Source organism: Carassius gibelio, chromosome A5 (genome assembly GCF_023724105.1).
Source record: "Carassius gibelio isolate Cgi1373 ecotype wild population from Czech Republic chromosome A5, carGib1.2-hapl.c, whole genome shotgun sequence".
NCBI lineage: Eukaryota > Metazoa > Chordata > Actinopteri > Cypriniformes > Cyprinidae > Carassius > Carassius gibelio.
In genome coordinates this window covers 38510792-38534702 of record NC_068375.1, presented here as the reverse complement: position 1 = coordinate 38534702, position 23911 = coordinate 38510792, and the positions used below count along the sequence as shown (strand labels likewise).

The 23911-nt window shown below is 34.3% G+C and overlaps 1 protein-coding gene across 1 annotated transcript in view; it reads right to left on the bottom strand.

Annotated features, from left to right (window-relative positions):
* The window catches only part of LOC128014898 (peripheral-type benzodiazepine receptor-associated protein 1-like), a 92678-nt gene that overhangs the window by 26458 nt on the left and 42309 nt on the right, over positions 1 to 23911 (bottom strand). The window contains exons 5-18 of the mRNA XM_052598595.1: positions 23384 to 23491; positions 21477 to 21605; positions 19787 to 19963; positions 18572 to 18724; positions 11266 to 11427; positions 10484 to 10567; positions 10304 to 10393; positions 9471 to 9593; positions 9267 to 9371; positions 9045 to 9095; positions 8838 to 8870; positions 5603 to 5783; positions 5149 to 5226; positions 1318 to 1544 (exon numbers count right to left, since the gene is read on the bottom strand). Coding sequence (XP_052454555.1) covers positions 1318 to 1544; positions 5149 to 5226; positions 5603 to 5783; positions 8838 to 8870; positions 9045 to 9095; positions 9267 to 9371; positions 9471 to 9593; positions 10304 to 10393; positions 10484 to 10567; positions 11266 to 11427; positions 18572 to 18724; positions 19787 to 19963; positions 21477 to 21605; positions 23384 to 23491 — 1701 coding nt within the window. The remainder of the gene's footprint in view (positions 1 to 1317; positions 1545 to 5148; positions 5227 to 5602; positions 5784 to 8837; positions 8871 to 9044; positions 9096 to 9266; positions 9372 to 9470; positions 9594 to 10303; positions 10394 to 10483; positions 10568 to 11265; positions 11428 to 18571; positions 18725 to 19786; positions 19964 to 21476; positions 21606 to 23383; positions 23492 to 23911) is intronic.

The window sequence follows — 23911 nt, the reverse complement described above, 5'->3', positions numbered from 1 at the left end:
ATGACAATCTTATCTTCAAAAGCATTTGACCAAGTCTCTAAAAACCAATAAAAACTATGCATGCATTGTGCTCATTTACTTAAAAAGACAAAAATTGTCCTATACAGCACCCGTAAGTAAATAATAATAACATGTCTGTGGTTTGTTAAACTTGCAGAGTCATCATCTAAATATAGTGCTGCTGTGAGTAAGAAGTAAATGGAGGCATGCAGGCAGTATTTATAGCTCAAGGGTAAAACCTTTTATGGATAATCACTTACAACTACTACAACCTTCATAATCCAGCAGCACTGCTCAGGATTATCTCACTGAATATCAGCTTTAGACAGCTGCACGAGCACCACGAGCGCCTGCACTCTGACCTGGGAACAGTTTTTAAACTTCACCGCTAAAGCTCAAACAACAATCCCAGGTAAACTCATTCATGGAATCGAACCCAGACAACAGACCAACAAATTATCTGTATTCTAGACGATTCTACATAAAAACAGTGCAGCAAAAGATATAGCTCATTTATAACGTTTTTTGTTTGGATGTTTAACATTTTAAAGTCCAAGTTCATGTAAAAAAAAAAAAAGGTCACCAACCTCTGTACTAGACACATGCACTTATAAGCAGTGTTTTTTTTTTTTTTAAATATCATTAATATACTATTTTACTATTAATTATATTTGGGATGAAATAAAAAAAAAATCTGTATATGTATTATTTTAATTTTAATTTTATTTTTGTCATTTTTATTTTATTTATTTATTGTTTTAAATATATGACTATTTAGCATTTACATTTTTTATTATTATAGTATTTATATTGTGATTTTTTTTTTCAGTTTTAATTACATTTTAATTTACATTTTAGCAGACGCTTTTATCCAAAGTGACTTACAAATGAGGACAATAGAAGCAATCTAAATCAACAAAAGAGTAATGATATAAGTGCTATAACAAGTCTCAGTTAGGTTAACACAGTACACGTAGCAAGGGCTTTCTAAATAGTATAATAAATAAAAAGGAAACTGATAGAATAGAAAAAGAATAGAGCAAAAATTTTATTTTTAATTTTAACTCAAAAGCTGGTTTAGTCCATCTTTGAGCCAATAATAATACTTTGACCCAAAACAATAAATGTAAAAAAATAAAATAAAATAAATAAATAAATAAATATATATATATATATATATATATATATATATATATATATATATATATATAGTTTTAGTCAACAGAGCACTAATCAAGATATGTATGAACCATTATATTACATGCTCTTTTTGCATCTGTTAAATGCATTCATGTAAACAATGGTCGTTCCTCTCACCTCATGTGTAGGGCTGGTCTTTTGGGGGCTGGCCGGGTGAGATCCAGCTGATTTGGGTGAGAGGCGAGTGGTCTCAGATTTGGGGGGTGTAGGGCTGGACGTGGAGCCGGACCTGATGGACACGCTGATGGTGGGCAGCTCTCTGTGTTTGACGGTCGGTGAGCGTTCGGGACGTGACAGTTCAGCCGCGTGTGGCGTGGAGCCCATCCGCAAAACCGCAGCCACATCTAACACACAATGAGTGCAGAGAAATGCAACTTAAATTATGCTGATCATAAATGATTTTTATTAGAAAAAAAGCTTATTTCAAAATGAGAATTATAGGATATGTCCTAGGGATGCACCGATATATCGGCCAAATATCGGTATCGGCTGATTAAAGCAATTATCGGCACTTTTCAGCCGACGATCATGGCCGATAATATCATGTCAACCAAAAGCAGGCGGAAAAACTTGTCAGACACTAATTTGCATTAGACACATGCACTTATAAGCAGTGTTTTTTTTTTTTATATCATTAATATACTATTTTACTATTAATTATATTTGGGATGAAATAAAAAAAAAATCTGTATATGTATTATTTAAATTTTTTACAGTTTTAGTCATTTTATTTTTGTCATTTTTATTATATTTATTCATTGTTTTAAATATATGACTATTTAGCATTTACATTTTTTATTATTATAGTATTTATATTATGATTTTTTTTTTCAGTTTTAATTACATTTTAATTTACATTTTAGGAGACGCTTTTATCCAAATTGACTTACAAATGAGGACAATAGAAGCAATCTAAATCAACAAAAGAGCAATGATATAAGTGCTAAAACAAGTCTCAGTTAGGTTAACACAGTACACGTAGCAAGGGCTTTCTAAATAGTATAATAAATAAAAAGGAAACTGATAGAATAGAAAAAGAATAGAGCAAAAAGTGCAGAGAAATGCAACTTAAATTATGCTGATCATAAATGATTTTTATTAGAAAAAAAGCTTATTTCAAAATGAGAATTATAGGATATGTCCTAGGGATGCACCGATATATCGGCCAAATATCGGTATCGGCTGGTTAAAGCAATTATCGGCACTTTTCAGCCGACGATCATGGCCGATAATATCATGTCAACCAAAAGCAGGTGGAAAAACTTGTCAGACACTAATTTGCATGAAGAAAATGTATCCTGTGTCAAGTTTATGCCCAAGTTAAAGAAATAATAATGCATTTAACGCAGCACCATTAACATGTGTAACACACCTCCCAACCAATAATCGCAAAGTTCTGCTACTTCTAATAAGAAACAAGTCTCAGCTCTCAAATAATGTCCATTTAATCACAAAATTCAAACAATAAATGCCATTTTGATGCTCTTTAATGTGTCGTGACAGAACACTGAGGCCGATTTAGTTCAAGTGGAGTCTCTTCCACACACAATTCTTTCCACTTACTTATAGTGTGAAATAAACTTAAATGAACATCAGAAGTTACAGTACAATGATACAGTACAACTTAATCAAATCTATGATATCTCATCTAATTAATTAATCTGTGTTTCAACTGAAAGAACATATCAACATATCATATATGTATGTTTCACTAAATCTGTCATAAAGACAAGTTTTTATTAAAACTCCCTTATTTGCAATCGGTTTATGTTTTTATTTGAGTGTGATTATCTCACATGAAAATAAATAGCATTTTTTTGTCGACAATTTTAATATGCTGTACCAAATGTAGTGTAGTTAACAGCATTAATTAAGAAATTTTTTTTTTTTTTTAAGAAAACTAAACTATCGGTTTTGGCAGATATCAATGTGAAAAATCGGTTATCGGTATTGACTGAGAAATCAGTGCATCCCTAGAATGTCCTTAATAAGACCGTAATATAAGCATGCATATGTGTGTGTGCGCAGATGTGGGATAATGCTTTGAGCTGCGGTTTACATGCATGTGTTTATGTGTCTAGTCGACCCCGTGATCTACAGGTTAGAATCAGGGTTGTTTTGAACGTAAACCATCTGCTTGCATAAGAGTCCCGAACCCCGTCACTATGAGACTACAGTAGAAATCACTCTTTTACCTTCACCACCTCCTTCCAATCACATTCATGCATCATCTGCATGCTATAAAATGGCATTTTAATTAAGCATTTAGATCTGCAGCTTTAACAAAATTCATAAGAAGCTAATTAAAAAACAAAAAAATGCATAGCAGTGCATGTTAACATTTAAACATGCTGTTATTCATGTGATGTGATATAATGCACCCAAACCTGCAGCAGAAGATCAGGGCTATGATCAGAATGGAGCACGCATTTTACACAACCAGCCAAAAGTTCGGATTAAGTACATTTTTTTATAATTTGAAACATTTTTATAAACTGCTTACCAAAGCGCATTGATTTGATTAAATAATAAAGTAAAGTAAAAAGCTAATATTGTGAAATGTAAAATTTATTCAGGTGATGGGAAGGCTGAATTTTTAACAGCCATAAGTTACTGCTCAATTATTAATAATTGTTCTTATTATCAATGGTAAAAACTGTTTTAGCTGATTAAAATTAGTTTGGAAACCGACATTTTTTTTTCAGAATTGTATGATGAATATAAAGTTACAATGGCCAGCATTTATTTCACATAATAAACTAATCAGAAAAGAGTGACAATAAAGATATTCATAATGTTACAAAATATTTATATTTCAAATAAATGCTGTTTTTTTTTACTTTCTATTCATCAAGAATCCTCAAAAATTAAATAATAAAAATAATAAAATAAAATGTATCAGTTTCCACAAAAATATTGTGCAGCACAACTGTTTTCAACATTGATAATAATCAGAAATGTTTCTTGAGCAGCAAATCAGTATATTAGAATGATTTCTGAAGATCAAATGATGCTGAAAATACAGTTTTGATCACATTAATAAATTACAGTTTAACAGATATTCACATAGAAAACAGCTATTTTAAATTGTAATAATTTAACTTTTTTTGCTTTATTTTGACCAGTTAAAGCAGACTTGGTGAGCAGAACCGACTTCGGTAACACTTTAGAATAAGGTTCCATTAGTTAATGTTAGTTAATGTATTAATTAATATGAACAAACAATGAATAATACATTTATTACTGTATTTAGTCATCTTAGTTAATGTTAGTTAATGAAAATACAGTTATTCATTGTTAGTTCATGGTAATTCACAGTGCATTAACTAATGTTAACAAGCACAACTTTTGATTTAAATAATGCATTAGTAAATGTTGAAATTAACATGAACTAAGACTTATAAATGCTGTAGAAGGATTGTTCTTGCTTAGTTCATGTTAACGAAAGTAGTTAACTAACATTAACTAATGGAACCTTATTCTAAAGTGTTACCCTGACTTCTTTTAAAAAACTTTGTAATTATTCAAAACTTTTGACTGGTAGTGTATGTATAGATAAGCACTAATGCAAAAATAATTAACATTCTGAACATCCTCAATCAAGCAACAGCTCAGATATTCTGACTGATCCACCAGAATAAAGCAGCAAATCATTTCCTCACAAAACTGAGAGGCATGCAATGTGCTAACAACTGCATAAGTGATAATATGACAAAAACCAAACCAAACCAAACCTATTCTAACAAGATGAGATCTGCAAACAGTACCAGCGCCAACACATAAAACGCCAATCAAATCACAAAGTGGTTCAGGTTAGGGGTGCGTGCTATTACCGATCTTTATATATTGTCTAGCTCAGGACTGATCATATTAATATCTTCATGGATGTTATTCATGCAGGCGGACACGAGAAGTCTCAGCCTAGAACCAAACTGAATTCAATAGTACCAGACTCAGAGGCATCACAGAGGGCTTCATTACCCTCCAAACTCCAGAACGCAATGTCTTCCCATGAGGCATTTGTGCCTGGAAAAAGAGGGGTTAATGCAGACGCAATGCACTTATGGATCTCAGACACTCATCCAAAACCTAGTGAGCTGCCGACTTAGACATCATAGATGCGATCCAACACAAAAGCTGGTCCAAAAGGTAAGCAGCGATACTACGTTACCTTAAAAGACAGCTTGTTTTGGCCATGCTCTATGGCAAACTAATGTAGGGCGTATGCAAACCCAGAACTAAAGCATAACAGCGACACACAATTCTTCAGTAAACAGCCTTGAACCAAACCAATCAGCTGGAAATTAAATCAACAACATTACGAACTTTGATCTGAATTTAGATCTGAAAGGATACAAAAGGATCTGTTATGTGTTGGGTAATGATCAGTATTTTAGCGTACCTGTCTCACCGGGCAGGCCGACCCCATTGGTCAGCTGGGTCAGGCTGGGGCTGGACAACAGGTCGGGGCCCGACAGGTCGATCTTTGAGGCCTGGACCCTGAATTTATCCAATTCCTGTGACAGCATCCCAAACTGCTCGCTCTGACTGCGGCATTTCTCCTCCAGCTCCCGAACTTTTGCCTACAAACAGGATCGACATTAATATGCAAATATTAGTTAATATCCACGAGCACGCATTAATATGTTAAACACATCAGCTTGTCGGATGAAGAAATGCAGATACTATTAATCAGCCAAAGCGATGAATGATGCACATGTGGGGTTAGCCAACCAACTTCGTAACACACTGATTAACCACCATAGTACGATGCACTGTTGTGGAAACTAACTAGCCAGTCGCGACTGTTTCCCAAACATCTCCTCATCTCCGTCGTTTGAACCACATTAGTTTCTATACTTAAGGGCCCTTGTTAATGATGTCACACACATGTGTTGGAGTAATAACTTCTCCTAATTACCGTATTTTCCGGACTATAAGTCACACTTTTTTTCATAGTTTGGTTGGTCCTGCGACTTATAGTCAGATGCAACTTATTTATCAAAATTAATTTGATATGAACAAAGAGAAATGAACTAAGAGAAAAAACATTACCGTCTACAGCCGCCAGAGGGCGCTCTATACTGCTCAGTGCTCCTGTAGTCTCCCCCTAATAAACATAGAGCGCCCTCTGGCGGCTGTAGACGGTAATGTTTTCTCTTGGTTCTAAATAAATGCGACTTATAGTTCAGTGCGACTTATATATGTTTTTTTCCTCGTCATGACGTATTTTTGGATCTCTGAGATGCTGTAGTATTGAATATGGCACCTGATGACTAATTTACCATGTTTTGTTCCCTAACAATTTGCTTTATTTGATGTTTGATTCATCGTTGGTGTCCTCTTACGTCATACTCCTGGGTTCCCTTAGGCATTTATGTGCATGCACACTCTTCAAAAACGTTTAAAACAAAAATGTAATGTAAATATATTTAAATTGAATGGAAGATATAGATTGTCATGCATGTTAGATTGCTTATTGTGCCCAAAAGCATAATTTATTTAATGGGGTCATATGACGATGCTAAAAAAGAAAGTTATTGTTTGTATTTGGTGTAATGCAATGTGTTTATGAGGTTTAAGGTTAAAAAACACAGTATTTTCCACATCCTGTACATTATTGTTTCTCCTCTATGCCCCGCCTTTCTGAAAATGTTGATTTTACCAAAGCTCATCATTCTGAAAAGCGAGGTGTGCTCTGATTGGCCAGCTATCCAGTGCGTTGTGATTGGCTGAATATCTCAAGCATGTGACGGAAATGTTATGCCCCTTAATACTGAGGACGAGACAAAACCAATAAAACCCATTACAAACAGGGCATTTGTTGCTTTTGGGAAACGTACCCCAGATCATGTGATGATGCGATAATGATGACAATCTATAATCGTGTCAAATTATACATTATGTACCTAAATGAAAACATTTAACTCCGAAGTCAATCTGAGCTCTCAATGTTTTTGGTTTTCAAGATATTTTTTGTGAACTTTAGTAGGAGGTGCTCTCAAAAACGAGTGCTCTCAAAAAAGAGTTTGAGACTACAGAAATTATTTTTAACAAAAAAAAAAAGTTTTCTTATAAATATTATTTACAATGCAGCAGATGAAAACCACACGTCTGGAGTTTATTGTAAAGTGTCTGTGTCTATTCAAATCAATAACCATAAGCTCTACTTATTTTGGAAAATTTGAATTTATTCTCATTTGGTGATATTTGTGTTATTAAAAGTGTGTGGTTTTTCTAGATAACTACAATACATTGAGCCTGCTCTAATCACCATGACATATGCACAGTCTTTGTTTAAAAAAGCACCTTGCAACACATTAGAGCTTCATAAATAAAGCAGTGATTGAAAAGGAGGGACGCAGGGCAAAGGAAAGGGGTCTAAAGCCATTTTACTAAGTTTAAAACACAAGTGTGCCATAAAAGCATTAAAAACTCAAGAGTTTGAGAGAGTACGGTGAGCTAGTTTCACTTCCGGCTCTGTGGTTCAGTTTCCTGGCACACTTGAGAGCACAGGGCTCAAACACACACACACAAACACACAAACACACACACACACACACACACTGGCCGACTGTCACTTATTCAGTCCTTGCTCAAACTCTAAAAATAAAGAGCTTCCTGTAAAACTCTCACCTCAAAAGTCTGTGTGTCACATTCAAACTTTAAGTGTCACATTTAATGTGAAGATATTCAATAGAAAATACTTCACAAAATGCATGGGCACATTGCAACACAAAAAGCTGATCAACTCCAGCTAATAAAAAGAAACTTTTAGCAGTGTTTGTGGCCCTGTTGTACTTATTTGAGTGCTAAAACCTTGTCTAGTTGAGAAAACCTTCTTGCATAAACCACACACACACACACACACACACACACGAGCAAGCTCTAGGAACTAAAGCTAAGTTGGCTCTAAAGGGCCGAATGAATGCGTTGTGAGTGCGTCTGATACCTGCATGCAGTCCAGTGTGTTCTGGTTAGCGGCCAACAAAACACAAAATATAGGACAGAAAGAGAGAGAGGAAACATCATGCAAAAGCAGTCAGAGCAGATATTAAATTAGATTATTAAATGCTTCAGTCCAGGACCTGTCGCACCACATCACTGTTGAGTGCATCTAAAGCCTTGAGACTCAAATGCACAAAAACTAGAGCATTATGAAGTTATTTTTAAGTTTCACGGCTTCATACTATATTTTTCCAGATCAAATCCAAGGACATTCATGCAAAAAAAATCTGAGCAGGGCACGCTCAGAAAACAATCAGGAACCTGCTTGCACCATCAAGATCAAGGGTTAGATTCCCTCGGATACTGATAGAGTATAAAGGTCAAACGCAATGTCACTTTGGACAAAAGAAAGAAAAATTCTGCTTTGAGCACGTATATATTTATTTTATTTTATTCAGTACTGCTCATTTATTTTATTGCACTTATTTAATTGTATTAAAATTTGAATAGATGCTATGTCATAATAGTTTGTGAAACAACTCAAAGTACTTAAGAAAATAAATAAAAATTGGACTAGTAGGTAAACAGGGCCCTCTGTAGGATGCAGATACAATCATCAGTGATGCTGTTTAAAGAGGGAAACAGGAAATGCAACACATCAAACAGGAAGTGCACACACTGTACTCTACCAGCTCTCTGTGCAATACAAGCTGCACCAGATCCTGAGAAAGACACAATCCAGTTAAACAACACACACATACAAAACTATTCAAAGCCTCAGTCAGCTTCTATCATCCACTCATCACGGCTCCTTAGCTAACGCACGTTAAATGGTTCATTTAACAAGAAACTGACATGACGTAAACTATCACAAAGCAAGGAGATGTGAAACTCACCTCCAGCATTTGCACGACACCTTCATGTTCTCTTTTAGCAAATAACTGAGCCTGCAGAAGCAGAAGACACTCTTCAACACAAAATCAGGCATGACATGATGTCAACTCGAATGAATGTGCACCAAATGTGATTCATCACAATCTTGATTAGAACCAGATGTTTGAGTTTGCATTCAGGAATACAAAGCACAAACAGTCCTGTATTACATTGCCATTACTGACCCGCTGGAGTCGCTTGATCTCATCCTGTTTGAACCTGAGGATAGCCAGGGCCTGCTCATGCTCCAGTTCCAGCTGCTGCCTGCGCTCGGCGACCTCTCGCATGTGCTGCCGTCACACACACACACACACACACACACACAAACCCATTACACACCGAATGCAATGTGAACGTGTCGGGAAACACACTGAACGTGAGAGTTTTACCTTCAGGACCTGCTCTAGGTTCTCCAGCTTTGCACGGAGTCGCTGGTTCTCCTCCAGAACTGAACTACGCTGAGCGTTCAAAACACAGAGCTGTTCCTTCAGCTCCTCATTTTCAGCCTGCGACTACAGAAACACAGAGAAACGCTGACCTTTAACACCCGGAGGGAGCAGAGACACACATGGAGGAATTAAACTGCTGAAAATGTCCTCACCCTCAGGCTGAGTCTGTTTCTTCATCAGATTTGGAGAAATGCATCAGTGTCTCATCAAAGGATGCTCTGTAGTGAATGGGTGCCGTCAGAATGAGAGTCCAAACAGCTGATAAACACATCACAATAATCCACACCAGTCCATCAGTCAATGTCTCGAGAAGACAAAAGCTGCGTGTTTATAAGAAACGAATCCATCATTAAGATGTATTTAACTTTAAATAGCAGCTAAAATATGAGTCCATAATGAAAAAGTGATCTGAATAAGGAGAGAAATCTGCACTGATCAAGCACCGTTTACAAGCCAAAATAGCTCTAAACAAATACGAGTGTGGATTTTAATGTGAGAGGGCAACAAGAGATGGACTTTTTCACTGGAGGAAGCGTTTTTATGGATTATAGATGTGGATTATTGTGATGTTTTTATCACCTGCTTGGACTCTCACTCTGACGGCCCCCATTCACTGCAGAGCATCCACTGATGAGACACTGATGCAATGCAACATTTCTCCAAATCTGATGAAGAAACAAACTCATCCTGATCTTGGATGGCCCGAGGGCCAGTTCATTTTTCGTCATTCTTGTCTGAACTACTCATTTATTTTTGATATAAGGATGTTTGACCTGGTCGAGCAGCTGAGCCTTTCTCCTGAGGAGTTCTGCCTCCTCCACTAAGTGCTCATTTCTGCTGCGCTCGTCCACTAGCTGGTTCTCCTGTGAACAAACACACACGCAGCGTGTTTTCCAGCCTTACATGTAGGAGATATGAACTGGAAGCATTGAAAAAATGAGAAAAACACTCACCAAATCGAGACATCGTTTCTGTCTCTTCCGCACCTCATGCTCAAGAACTTCACATTCTTTCCTCTTCTTGCCCAACTCACTTTCCTGAAGAAACACGGATATGTGCATCACATTAAAAAAACACCTGTGCAGTCATGCATGATTACTGAGCAAGGGGGAAAATAAAAGAATAAATGTTTTTAATCTTTCAGAGAACGACAATTTCTAAAACAGAAAATTGTACAGCTTATAAATGCCAGTAAAAGATTTTTAAAATTTATTTGGAAAAGGATGCATTAATTTATTCAGATGTCTTAAAATGTAACTTAAAATGTAAGTTCAAGATAAATATATTCTTTAAGAAATTTAATTTGCTCAGTGGCAGAGAACTGACTTTTTTGGCATTTACTTTAATTCATTTATTAGTTTTTTAAATATAATTTAGTTATAGTTTAACACTGTAAAGCTGCTTTGACACAATCTGTATATTATACAAAGTCTATTATAAATAAGGATGACTTGTTTCTTTTTTTTTCAACAATTCAGAAAATAGCAATTTCTAAAACAATATTTTACAGCTGAAAAAATAAATCAACATGATTTTCAGGATTTTTAAAGATTTTCATGACTTTTCCATCATGTGCATATTTTTCTCCATTTAATTCATATTTTTGTCCCATACTCCCATGAATTCAGGTATTTTGGCATTTTTTTGGGTCATGGTGCAAAATCAGTGCATATATAATGATTTATATATTTGATGTAAGTCTGTGATCATGTGACATTTGTCAAAAATTGTCAACCAGTAACTGAAGACGTTCTTCTGTGGTCCGCTCTTCCTGGTGGGTGGAGCCTGTGCCCTGTTCGGGCTTCACTTGTGTCTCTGACTCCTCCCCCTCTGCAGGAGTCTCCTCCCCTTTAACAGGGGCCTCATCTACTACTGTGGGCGGGGCTTCAAACACAACCTGAAAAAAGAAAAAAACAATAAACACTTATCAATGTGTTACTTGCCATTTCTTTATTATCGTTTGTGAAATTTACCAGCAATTTCTGAAATTTGCTGTTATTTCAATAAAATTTGAATTAAAATAGTTTTTACCCATTTTTTTTAGTGCACTAGATAATAAATAAATAAATAAATTTCTTTACTCTAGTGAGAATGAGAGTATTCACACATTACAGTACTGATAATTAAGGGATGTGGTGTCATGATTTTTACATTTGTCAAAAATTGTCAACAGGAAATGTGAAATGCAATCCCTTACCTATTTCTGAGTAAAACGGTATATTTAAAAAGAAAAACAAATGTAATTTCTTGTCAGATTTTATGATATTCGTTCTTCAACAGTCATTAATAAAGTCCACTTGGCTAGTTTCTGTCTAAAGCATCAGTCGTGGGAAAAGATGACATTTGCTCTCAGTTCCTCTTTACTCAGCAGGTCAAGGGTCAAATGCCTTAGTGGCTAATTTTAGTGACCATACCTACTTATGCTTTAAGTGGAGCTATTGCACCGCGGCCAAAGCCACGACCTGCTAACAGGATCAAACAGCCAATGAGCCATCCTTCAGCTTCCTCAGCATCACACACATCTGTTATAGAAGTTATATTCTACCAAGAGAGATGCATAGCGATGAGGAATTATCACAACAGTCTGCTTCAGGAAGCTCAAATCCCATTCATGCTCACCAAAGAGAAACTGAATAGCATTAACCTCTCAAAGAAGATGATAGAAGCTATTGAAATCTAGTCAGTGATTTAAAGTTTTAAATGCATGTTTATTTTTATAATAAACTTCAAATATAGTGTTAACTTCTTACACACATGCACCATGGAAAGTCCTGATGCTTTGCAAAAAATGGCTAATATTGCCTAATTTGATAATGCTAAGTTTAGGAACATAAATAAAATCTTTCCATCATGCACAGTTTTTTTCCCCAAAATAAAAAATATTTTTCAGCTTTAATGCAATTATAAAAAAAAATAAAAAAAAATTCAAATGTTAAATGTATCAGTTTTAATTAGTGATGTAACGATTCACTCAACTCACGATTCAATTCAATTCAAAATTATAAATTTTTTTACAAAATAAAATTTAAGTCAAATTATACATTTAATATGTCCTTTTATCATAGCTTGGAGAAAATTCTATACATTTCTTTGTAAAATTGAAATATAACACTATAATAACATAGCACTTGCATATTATTGCTCTTTTGTTGGTTTTGATTGCCTCTATTGAGCTCATTTTTAAGCTGCTTTAGATAAAAGTGTCTGCAAAATGACAACATTTGAATAATATATAAAGGTGAATAACAAAACAAAATTGAAATTGTAAAACAAGCTCCAAATTAAATAAATAAGTTGCACAAATAAAAGAAATCTCTTCATAAGGCTTTGTCTGTGTTCTTTCTATTTTAAAATTAGAAGCAACCACTGCATTTTAATCAGGATCCAAACAAAGATGCTGCATGCATTCAACATGAAATGCATGGTTAATTAATCGTTACATCCCTAGTTTTAATGAGCAAAACAAGCATCCAAAATGTATTATTTAACTTACAATATTTAAAGCTATTGCAAAAATATGTTCAAATACTCAATTTAATTTCCAAAAACTTTACAAAATCAGTTTTTTTTCCACTAAATCGGTTTGGATGCAGTGACGTTCCCAGACATGTGTCAGAAAACATATGCTTATGTTTGCATTTTCTTGTGTCTTTGACTATAATTCTAACCTTGAAATCAGGATTGGGCATAAAATAATGTCATGCATTAGAAAATGGGCTAAGAATTGATCGAATAGTTGAAATGTGCATCAGATCCAGACAGGAATCAAGTGTTTGTGGTGTTTTTCTGCCGATTAAGAGAAAATACAAGACGAATACACCTTAAAAATGGTTGTCAAAAGCAGAAACGCTCCAAAATGCATCATTTTAAGAAAATGCGACATGCAAAACAGACACTAATTTTGCCAAAGGCAGCACAGAATATTAGATTTCATTCAAGCCAATTGTTATTAATGAATGTCATCATGAAACAAATGGTTGTTGCTCCGTAATACAAAACCTACCAAGCAAAACAAGTTTACACAGCCATGCAAAATGATAAACCTGCCTGAAGCGCTCCCAATCAGCAGCATAAAAACCTCATTAGCTCAAATTAACAGCTTATAACACACCACTCCTGAAATCTCCAACATCTGTGGCGGGCCAAAATGATTCTCATGATGAAACTGAAATGAGTGACTCATTCGGTGTCCTGCTATTATTTTTCATTAGCACGCTTTAAAACTTTTTTGTGCTTTTGAGTTAAACCTCCTCTTTTTTTGACTGAGCGTGCATCTTCTGTCCCCGAAACACCCGTATAATGACAGATTAGTGCATGCACTTTTAATTAAACTGTATTTAACTGTTGGGATGCGCTGGATAGATGATCAAAAACACATCTTAAACGCATAATTCTGAATTCTGCGGAAAACAGAGGAAGATATTACATTTTGAGTGAACTCTCTCTTAATCAAAGTGCATTAATCAAAGATAATCCACTAAAATACAAAGATTATTGAAAGTACATCAAGACAATGGTTTTGTATAACTAGTTTTCAGAAATGCATTTACAAGAGTTATAGTAAAATTAAAACAACATGCTTATTCTGAGGTGTACATATTCAAATATATAAAATAATAAGGAGCATATTACATTTGATTGTGTTTTAAAAAAGGAAAAAATGCTTACTGACAAAAGGGGCGAAAACTAGGATAGTGGCGAATTTTAAAAATGTAAAAGCACAACTAATTAGTATTTGGGGTGAAAGTAATTAGTCTATTAATATGCCATAAATTGATTTTGTTGTAAATGTGCCTGACATGACTGTTACACTGAATGATATTTTAGTGGGTATCTTCTGCAAATCAGGGGGAAAATGTATATTTATTTTTTGCACAGAAAAACTAAAACAAAATTGCAATTAAATAAAACAATTTTAATTGGGGGGTGGACAACAATTCAAAGCAGTATTACACTCACTGTTTTTATGCTTACTCTTTTCCATCTTCGACCCATATACAAATGATATCTCACATTAATATTAAACATTATTTGCGTTTCATTTTGTTGACATATTTTAAAAGTTTTTACAGAGAGGATTTTCCTTTGATCACTCCATAGATTAAAAAATACTGTCAACAGTCTTTAAAAAAAAAAAAAAAAAAAAATTTCACTATGTTTATTGAAACAAAATGTCAAAAAACATTTCAGGTGAATGACATATGAACAAACCCCTCAGTGAAACCCTTCAGAAATACAGATAGGAATAAAAATTGTATAACATTTGGTATATTTAAGTGCTGCCGAAGTGGAGAAAAACTCTCAGCTTTCAAAGATATGTATTGGCATTGAAATCTACAGATGCAAAAAAATAAGTGTAATAAAATGAAGGTTTAATTGTGTATTTTTGATGAAGTCTGAAAGAAGACATGATTTGGAAGCAAAATTGCCCCCTGCATGAAAAAACAATGATTTGCTTGTGGCATCTTGCCTTCTCTTACGTAATATCACTGGCAGCACTGTTTCCTGTGATTCTGCACATTTTTAACCTAGCATCTTGTTTCCGTCTCAGTCATTAACATGCTAATTGCTATTGCTAGCCACCGACAGGTTGAATTACGGTTGAATATCGATCTAGTGAACACTTTGCTAGACAAAAACTTGTCCTGAACAAAATGTTGAATCGGTTATTTTTCCTAGAAGTTTAAATATGCACATCTGCTAAACATTTGTCAACTTTTAGTAAAACACTAGCATATAGATATTAGCCTCAAAGCTAACATGCATAAAACTCTCATTCTGATTAGATGAAATCTGCACTCACAAATCTTTACTCTACATTTAATGCAAAACTAACCCTTTAAATTAAAACTAAACCAACAAAACTAACACACATTATTGGTTAAACTGTGTTTTATTAAATCTTCATGCACAGGCCTGATGGTGGCTAAAGCTAAAACTTGTTCACCATCCTTTTCGGCAGTAACTTTAAGAATTAAAGCTCAGTCAAATATCTGAAATCTGAAACCGAACCTTCGGTTTAAGCCTTGTTTTATGTGCACTTAGGCAGTTCGACCCCATACGCCGGCCTCTGTTCGCTATAAGCACATTGCTGTAATCCCCGTGGACTACTGAAACGGGTAACTAGATCACTTCTTTAAAAAGCACCTTAATGGATTGGCCTGCCTGCCGCTGGTTTGCTTTAAAATTAAATGCATCAACTGTCTTCATGCATCTCTTACTTCTGCTATTGCAATCTGTTTGCATATTCAAACTCACACATCTGGCTGAGCCGAATTGCTGTAAAACACCAAATTTTGTTATGCACCATCCAAACTAGACGTAAAAGTGACTCTACTGTTGCTATTCTTTCATGCACAATAGTGCACACATTTAATGCATGCAGGAACAAAACAGCACAAGCCAGATTTGAGACGCTGGAAGGGCTGTAATTATACAGCAGCGCTCATCTGCTGATGAGGACAGGTGAGTGTTATAATCGCTCAGGCACTGGCGCGCGCACACACACTCTTCAGTCTCATATAACACATGCATGTTACATCATTACCGCATTCATGCAATTATCACGGCTACAGGATGTGTTCGACTCGGCAAAGGCATGTAAAAGTGGCCTACCCCTGTCCTGTGAGCCGATGGAAAGAAAAGTGTCCGCGTTTGGGACGGCTGCGGGAATCTTTGGTTCGCTTTGGGCTGAAGTCGTAGCTACCATCCAAAACCCTCTCAACGCTACCACGGCAACAGCTAGAGGATTAAGGGACCGTACCATTCTGCTGTCAAAGGGGATTAGAGCACACACAACATGGCCCCTTTCTTTCTGTGTGTGTGTGTGTGTGTGTGTGTGTGTGTCGCATATGACCAGATTACCCTGTACCGCTATTCTCATCCAGGCTTTACAGAGACGGCGAGGACAGCTGAGATTGAAACTTCATATTGTCAGTAAAGTGTGTGCAACAACGACTAGCAGTCGAAACTTTAGCCATTTCACTAACTTACCACAAGCATTTAGCTAGAAGCCTTTTGCACACGTATGCACACAATGTACACGTGCAAAGAAAATGCATATTGATCAGAAATATTGATTGAATATCCTTGATGCCTTGAAGGAATAGTTCACCAAAAAAATTAACTTTAGTGAAGATCTACTAAGGCCTCAGGCCATCCAAGATGTAGATGAGTTTGTTTCTTCATCAGATTTGGAGAAATGCATCAGTGTCTTATCAATGGATGCTCTGGAGTGAATGGGTGCCGTCAGAATAAGAGTCCAAACAGCTGATAAAAACATCACAATAATCCACACCACTCCAGTCCATCAGTTAACATCTTGTGAAGAGAAACGTCACGTGTTCGGAAGAACCAAATCCATCATTATAAACATATTAATAAGATTTATTAACTTTAAACCATTGCTTCTGGCCAAAACACGAGTCCATTATTCCATAACGATGCTTCCTTCGGTGAAAAAGTCAATTTTCTGTTCCCTCTCAGAATCCACACACATGGATTACTTGTGTTTGGACTCTCGTTCTGACGGCACCCATTCACTGCAGAGCATCCACTGATGAGACACTGATGCAGTGCTACATATCTCCAAATCTGATGAAGAAACAAACTCATCTACATCTTGGATGACCTCAGGATGAACACATTTTAATTTTTGGGTGAACTTTACCATTAAAGGTGACCATTTTTGCAGCACTGAAAGCACTTAACTAGAAAAAAGTCATAAATTGTGTTAATTAAACACTCGTACTGCACCTGCTTCACCCTTTATTGCCATTGGCCACAGTACAGGAAAGCATTCTCTCTCTCTCTCTTTCACACACACACACACACACACACACACACACACACACACACACAATAATCCGACTCCTGACTAGCCGTTTTCACAGAACAGATGACTCTGCTCAGGAAGAATCCTGTAGATATCCGTTTATATCAATAACACTTGAGAGCACAGAGAGACGGCTGGGCAATAACAGCATTACATCAGTTTCCCAGTGCACTGAGAGGATTACTCCAGGTTAGTTTGACGAAGCCCAGAGGTTCTCCATAGAAAAGACAAACAACCACTAAAATAATCAAAACTAGACTCATTTTCTGAAATAAACTTCACAAAAAAAAAAAAAAATGCATTCAAATCAAACCGAAAAATTGCACTTTAAATGAACAATATGTACACTGAGGGCTGAAAGGGAAAATTAAAAATGTTGACCAAGGTTATTATATATAACTAAAACCATAAAAAAAAATATATATATATATATAAATATAATATAAAATTATATATATATATATAAATATAATATAAAATTATATATATATATATATATATATATATATATATATATATATATTTTTTTTTTTTTTTTTTTTTTTTTTCTTGAAATAAAACATTAATCAAAATAGGTGTGTAAAAATAAATAAATAAATAAATTACTAGAACTTTAGATAAAAAAAACAAACAAATAATAATATCTCAATAATACTAAAATAACACTGGAATTGACCCATTAAAATAATACATATATATTTTTCCTGTGTTGTATCAGAAAGCATTTGTTTTTGCTCTCATCCTGCCGAATAAAATAAAATAAAATAAAATAAAATAAACCAGACTAAAAATTGTTTGCAATAATCAACATCGAACACTACGAAGAGGGAACTGAGAGCTGAAATATATGAGCAACTACTCAGAAATCATTTTACATTTTTTAATTATTACAAATAATGCACCTGGTCAGATATTTGAAGATCTTTATAAGAACAAGTAGATTATATATATATATATATATATATATATATATATATATATATATATATATATATATATATATATAAGTATACCATTTTTTCTTTAAATAAAATATTAATTTATCAAAATAGGTATAAAAAAAAAAATTATTAGAACTTTAGATAAAAAAACTACAAATAATAATATCTCAATAATACTAAAATAACACTGCAATTGACCCATTTAAATAATACATATATTTTTGTTTTCCTGTGTTGTATCAGAGAGCTTGTGTTTTTGCTCTCACCCTGCCGTCTCGGTCCTGTCTCTCTGAAGGGTTTTCTCCTGTCACACTGCTCCTGTCTCTGCTGGAGGTGACAGACAGCTGTCTCTGCAGACGCAGCACCTCCTTCTGAGACTCCTTCAGGAGACGCTCAAACTCACTGACGCCCACAGGACCCTGAGACCGAGAGAGATGAGACGATCAGTCAACTCAAAGACATTCACAGCTTTTTGTTGGTGGGACAAATTAATTTCTGTGCCAGGTTCAGACTCCAAACTTCTGTGCATGTACTGAAAGCGTGTGTTGAGTCAAAGCTGACTCTGTGCAGTACATGACATCTCCAGCAGGTGGAGACAGAAGTCATAAAAATGAAAATGAGCGAGAGCACATAAGCAAGTGCACAGAAATCATGTTAGATATTTAGTCATTACAAACAGAATGTTGGGCAGATATTTTAAGGCTTTTTTTAACTGTATTATATCAAAAATAAAATATTAAAATAATAAAATAAGGCTGGCTAAATATTGTTTGCAATAATCAACAGTGAACACTCCTGAAATGTGAAAAGAGCTGAAGTATATGCAATACAGCTGCAGGCAAAATAAAATAAAATAAAATAAAATAGAATAGAATAAAATAAAATAAAATAAAATAAAATAAAATAAAATAAAATAAAATAAAATAAAATAAAATAAAATAAAATAAAATAAAATAAAATAAAATAAAATAAAATAAAATAAAATAAAATAAAATAAAATAAAATAAAATAAAATAAAATAAAATAGAACAAAACAAAACAAAATAAAATAAAACAAAAAAAACAAAATAAAAAATAAAATAAAATTTGTTTGCAATAATCAACATTGAACACTACAAAGAGGGAACTGAGAGCTGAAATATATGAGCAACTACTCAGAAATAATTTTACATTTTTTAACTATTAAAAATAATGCACCTGGTCTAATATTTGAAGATCTTTTTAGGAACAAGAAGAAAAAAAAACTATATAAACAGATCAATTCTTATTCTGAAAATAAATAAATAGCCATTAGCCAAAATAAAATAAATTGCCATCAAATAAAAACATTATGCTAATAAATAAATAAATAAATATAGGACTATCATTGTGGACTAGACTCTGAAGATTGAGCTCTAGCTGACATTCTGATGCAGAACAGGTTTCATTAAAATAAGACTGCAAGTGGTTCAGTGAGGAGGTGTGTGTGTGTGTGTGTGTACCGTCCCCTGTCCCAGCCGTGTCTCCAGCTGTCTGCACTCGTGCTGCAGCGCTGCGATCTGCTTGTCTTTACACAGCAGTGTGTCTGCGTGCAGCGCCAGGTCTCTGGCTCTCTGACGGGCGAACGCTCGCTTGTACTGCTCCACAGCGCCCGCTCTCACCGGCATCGGAGTATTCACCTGCAAACAGTCATCTTCAACATCTACAGAGCTATGAAATACTCCAGCTGTCAGTCACATCAGTCCACCAATCAGAACTGACAGAGAGGACACGCCCTCAGATGAACCAGCCAATCAGATGCTTCCTTGGACTTTCTGAAGGAAGTATCAGAGCTTGCAATAAATGCACGAATTAAACCAATCAGAGTTCGATATGTAAATTTCACAAATGATGTCATCACTGATTAAACAGTGAAGTCCGGCACAACTATAACAATGATGACACTTTAATATAAAGTTTATAAAAACATAAATTAAAGAAAAAAAAAAAAGAAGGTTAGAGAAGAATTCCGAATTAAAAAACAAAAAGACGAGGAACTTTAATATAGTGTTGACTGAAAAACTCGATCTGGATGCTAAAATAGTTATTAAAACAATTAAACATTAAAACAATTTACACACTTTTCTTTTTAAACAAAGTTTATAAAAACAGACACAATATCTAAAACTAAAATAATAATAACAATAATAAAATATTTTTAATTATTTAATAATAATAATAATAATCATTATTATAAATGATTAATTTTTAAAAACAGACACAATATCTAAAGCTAAAATAATAATAATAATAATAATAATAATAAAATATCTTTAATTATTTAATAATAATAATAATCATTATTATAAATGATTAATTTTTAAAAACAGACACAATATCTAAATCTAAAATAATAATAATAATAATAATAATAATTAATAATAATTTTAATTATTTAATAATAATAATAATCATCATCATCATTATTATAAATGATTAATTATTATATTTTTAACTGCAAATAAATGTTAGTAAAAAGAAGAGGACATTTAATATAGTAAAGTAAAATTTTTGTGAAAATGACTGTAAAACACATCTTTAGTATTTTGACATGTGAAATAAATAGAAGAGCACAGACTCAAAGACAGAATCAGCTGATCCAGGAACAGAGGGTGTGTCTGTAGTCCAGTGTGTGTGTGTGTGTGTGTGTGTGACAGGTGTTGTGCTGTGCTGTGAGCGTCGCTCATTACCCATGAGCACCTGGGAGCTGACAGGTGGCCGTATAAGTGGACTAGAGTTACAGTGTAACAGACAGTCGCTGTCTTTATGTCCAAACTGTCTCTCTCTCTCTCTTACACACACACACACACACACACACACACATCATCATTCTCTTCTCTACTACAGCATGTAACCAGTTTTGTCGCTCTACATCAAACGTCAGACGCTAAAAGACAAGACTCTGATGATAACAACAGACCAGTGATTAAATAAAGGAACACCTTCATCAAAAATGTACATGTTTTGCAAGCATTCACCTATCCTCTATCGCTTTTAAAGTGTATAGTGCACGTAACATCTTCAACCTAAAGCAAAATAGCCTCAAAATTGACGCATGCATGAAAAAAACTGCAGTATAAGAGCTAAAAATCATGCTGTGGCGCATCAACTCCTCACACTAAACCATGTGAAGACGCAGATTTGTGTACGCACCACTTTCAGGTTGGCTTCCTGTAGTTTCCGTGCTCTGTCCTCCAGACGTCTGGCGATGACGGCGAGCTCCGTGTTCTTCTTCCTCAGCCTCTTCACCTTCTCCTCGGTCTCTGGAGAACTGCTCTTCCTCTGAGGAAACACGGATGGATTTGGAGAACAAAGAAAGAAGCTGAGAGACTGAAAACAACATTAAAGATGTTCAAAGTGCTGACACAGAAACAGCTCGTCTTTAAAAACACGATATTAAAAAAAGTGTCGCACCAGGACAGATTGAGAACGGCGCACAAGCTAACTTTTGTTTCAAGTAAAAAAAGTTGGTCACACTTTAGTCTGGGGACCAATTTTATTTAACAATGACCTTTATGAGTTTTGCCTCAAACTGCTAATTTGCTGCTTATTAACGGTTAGTAAGGTAGTTTAGAATTAACTGAACTAAAATATGCTCATGCAAAATAATGCATTAATATGTATTTTATAAGTACTATTAAACAGCCAATGTTATAGTAATATGCACGCTAATAAGCAACCAGTTAATAATGAAAATTTGTAATTAAAATAAAGTGCTACCAATTTTTTATTAGTTTTAGTTAAAAACTAAAAACTATATATTTTGTGTGTGTGAAAAAAAAGAAAAATCTATATATAGAGTCTAAGAATATATATTAAAACCAAAATGTATTCAGAAACCTTCAACATTTCACACATTATTGTACAGTTTATTTGCTAAAAGTTTAGAAAACGGTAATAAAATATGACAAGAACTCAAAAACGGTGTTAAAACATTAATCTTGATTATGTTAGATAACACTTAATCAGATCACTGGTAGTCCACTGTATGATGAATTTGGGGGTATAATATGTCACAGTTTACTGTGTGTGTGTGTGTGTGTATGTACAGTACAGACCAAAAGTTTGGAAACATTACTATTTTTAATGTTTTTGAAAGAAGTTTCTTCTGCTCATCAAGCCTGCATTATTTGATCAAAAATACAGAAAAAACAGTAATATTGTGAAATATTATTACAATTTAAAATAATAGTTTTAAAATGTATTATACTTTAAATGATCATTTATTTCTGTGATGCAAAGCTGAATTTTTAGGATCATTATCACATGATCCTTTAGAAATCATTCTAATATGATGATTCATGATCAAAGTTGGAAACAGTTCTGCTGCTTAATATTTTTTCTGAACATCTGATACTTTTTTAGAAAAAAAAAAAAAGAAGCTATGTTTTTAAAATATTAATATTTTGTAATAACAATATACACTACTGGTCAGTAATTTGGGGTCAGTAATTTTTTTATTTATTTTTTTAAAATAAAATCAATACTTTTATTCAGCAAGGATGTGTTAAATTGATAAAAAGTGATAGTAAAGAAAATATATTATTAGAATTTTTATTTTTAATAAATGCAGTTCTTTTTAACCTTTTATTGATCAAATATATTAGACAGCAGAACTGTTTCCAACACTCATAATAAATCAGAATATGAGAATGATTTCTAAATGATCATGTGATCGACTGATGTTACATGTGACACTGAAGATGGAGGAATGATGCTGAAAATTCAGCTTTGCATCACAGGAATAAATTATTTTTTTAAAGTATATTCAAATAGAAAACTATTATTTTAAGTTGTAATAATATTTCACAATATTGCTGTTTTTTCTGTATTTTTGATCAAATAAATGCAGGCTTGATGAGCAGAAGAAACTTCTTTCAAAAACATTAAAATAGTAATGTTTCCAAACTTTTGGTCTGTACTGTATATATATATGTTCCGTTACAAATTCTACATTTTCATCATTTTCACTGAACATACTGAACAAACAAATCCCGTAAATGACAAATGCAAATAAAGTGCACACATGGCGGATGATGGAGATGTTGAAGGAGCCTCACCAGTATCTTGTTCTCGTCTCTGAGAGCGTTGCATGATTTCTCCATCTCCTCCAGCGCTCGCAGCAGCTCTGAGTTCTGACGCAGCAGGACACCGTGATCCCTGCCGTTCTGACCGGAGCAAACACACCACAAGAGCAGTTTCAGAGCTAGCATGACCAGGACAGACGGACACACACTTCATCTGAGCAGTGGAGCCTGAAGAGACGCTTCATTCATCTGTCACCGCTGAGAGAGAACCAGATACAGAAGACGAACCCTGTGATGCAAATCCAGCAAAATAACCTCATGAAGGCGCTGGTTTTAGAAAGTGAAGGGGTGTTTTAGGCACAGCTTTGATTTCAGCAGAGTGTGTGATGTCAGCTGGAACATGTGTCTCTTCAGGATGAAGGCTGTTTTCAGTGCATACAGCATTTTTACAACATGCAATGCTTTTTGTTAAAGAAATTAATGCTTTTATTCAACAAGGACACATTAAATTGATCAAAGATGACAGTAATGATGTTACAAATGATTCCGATTTCAAATAAA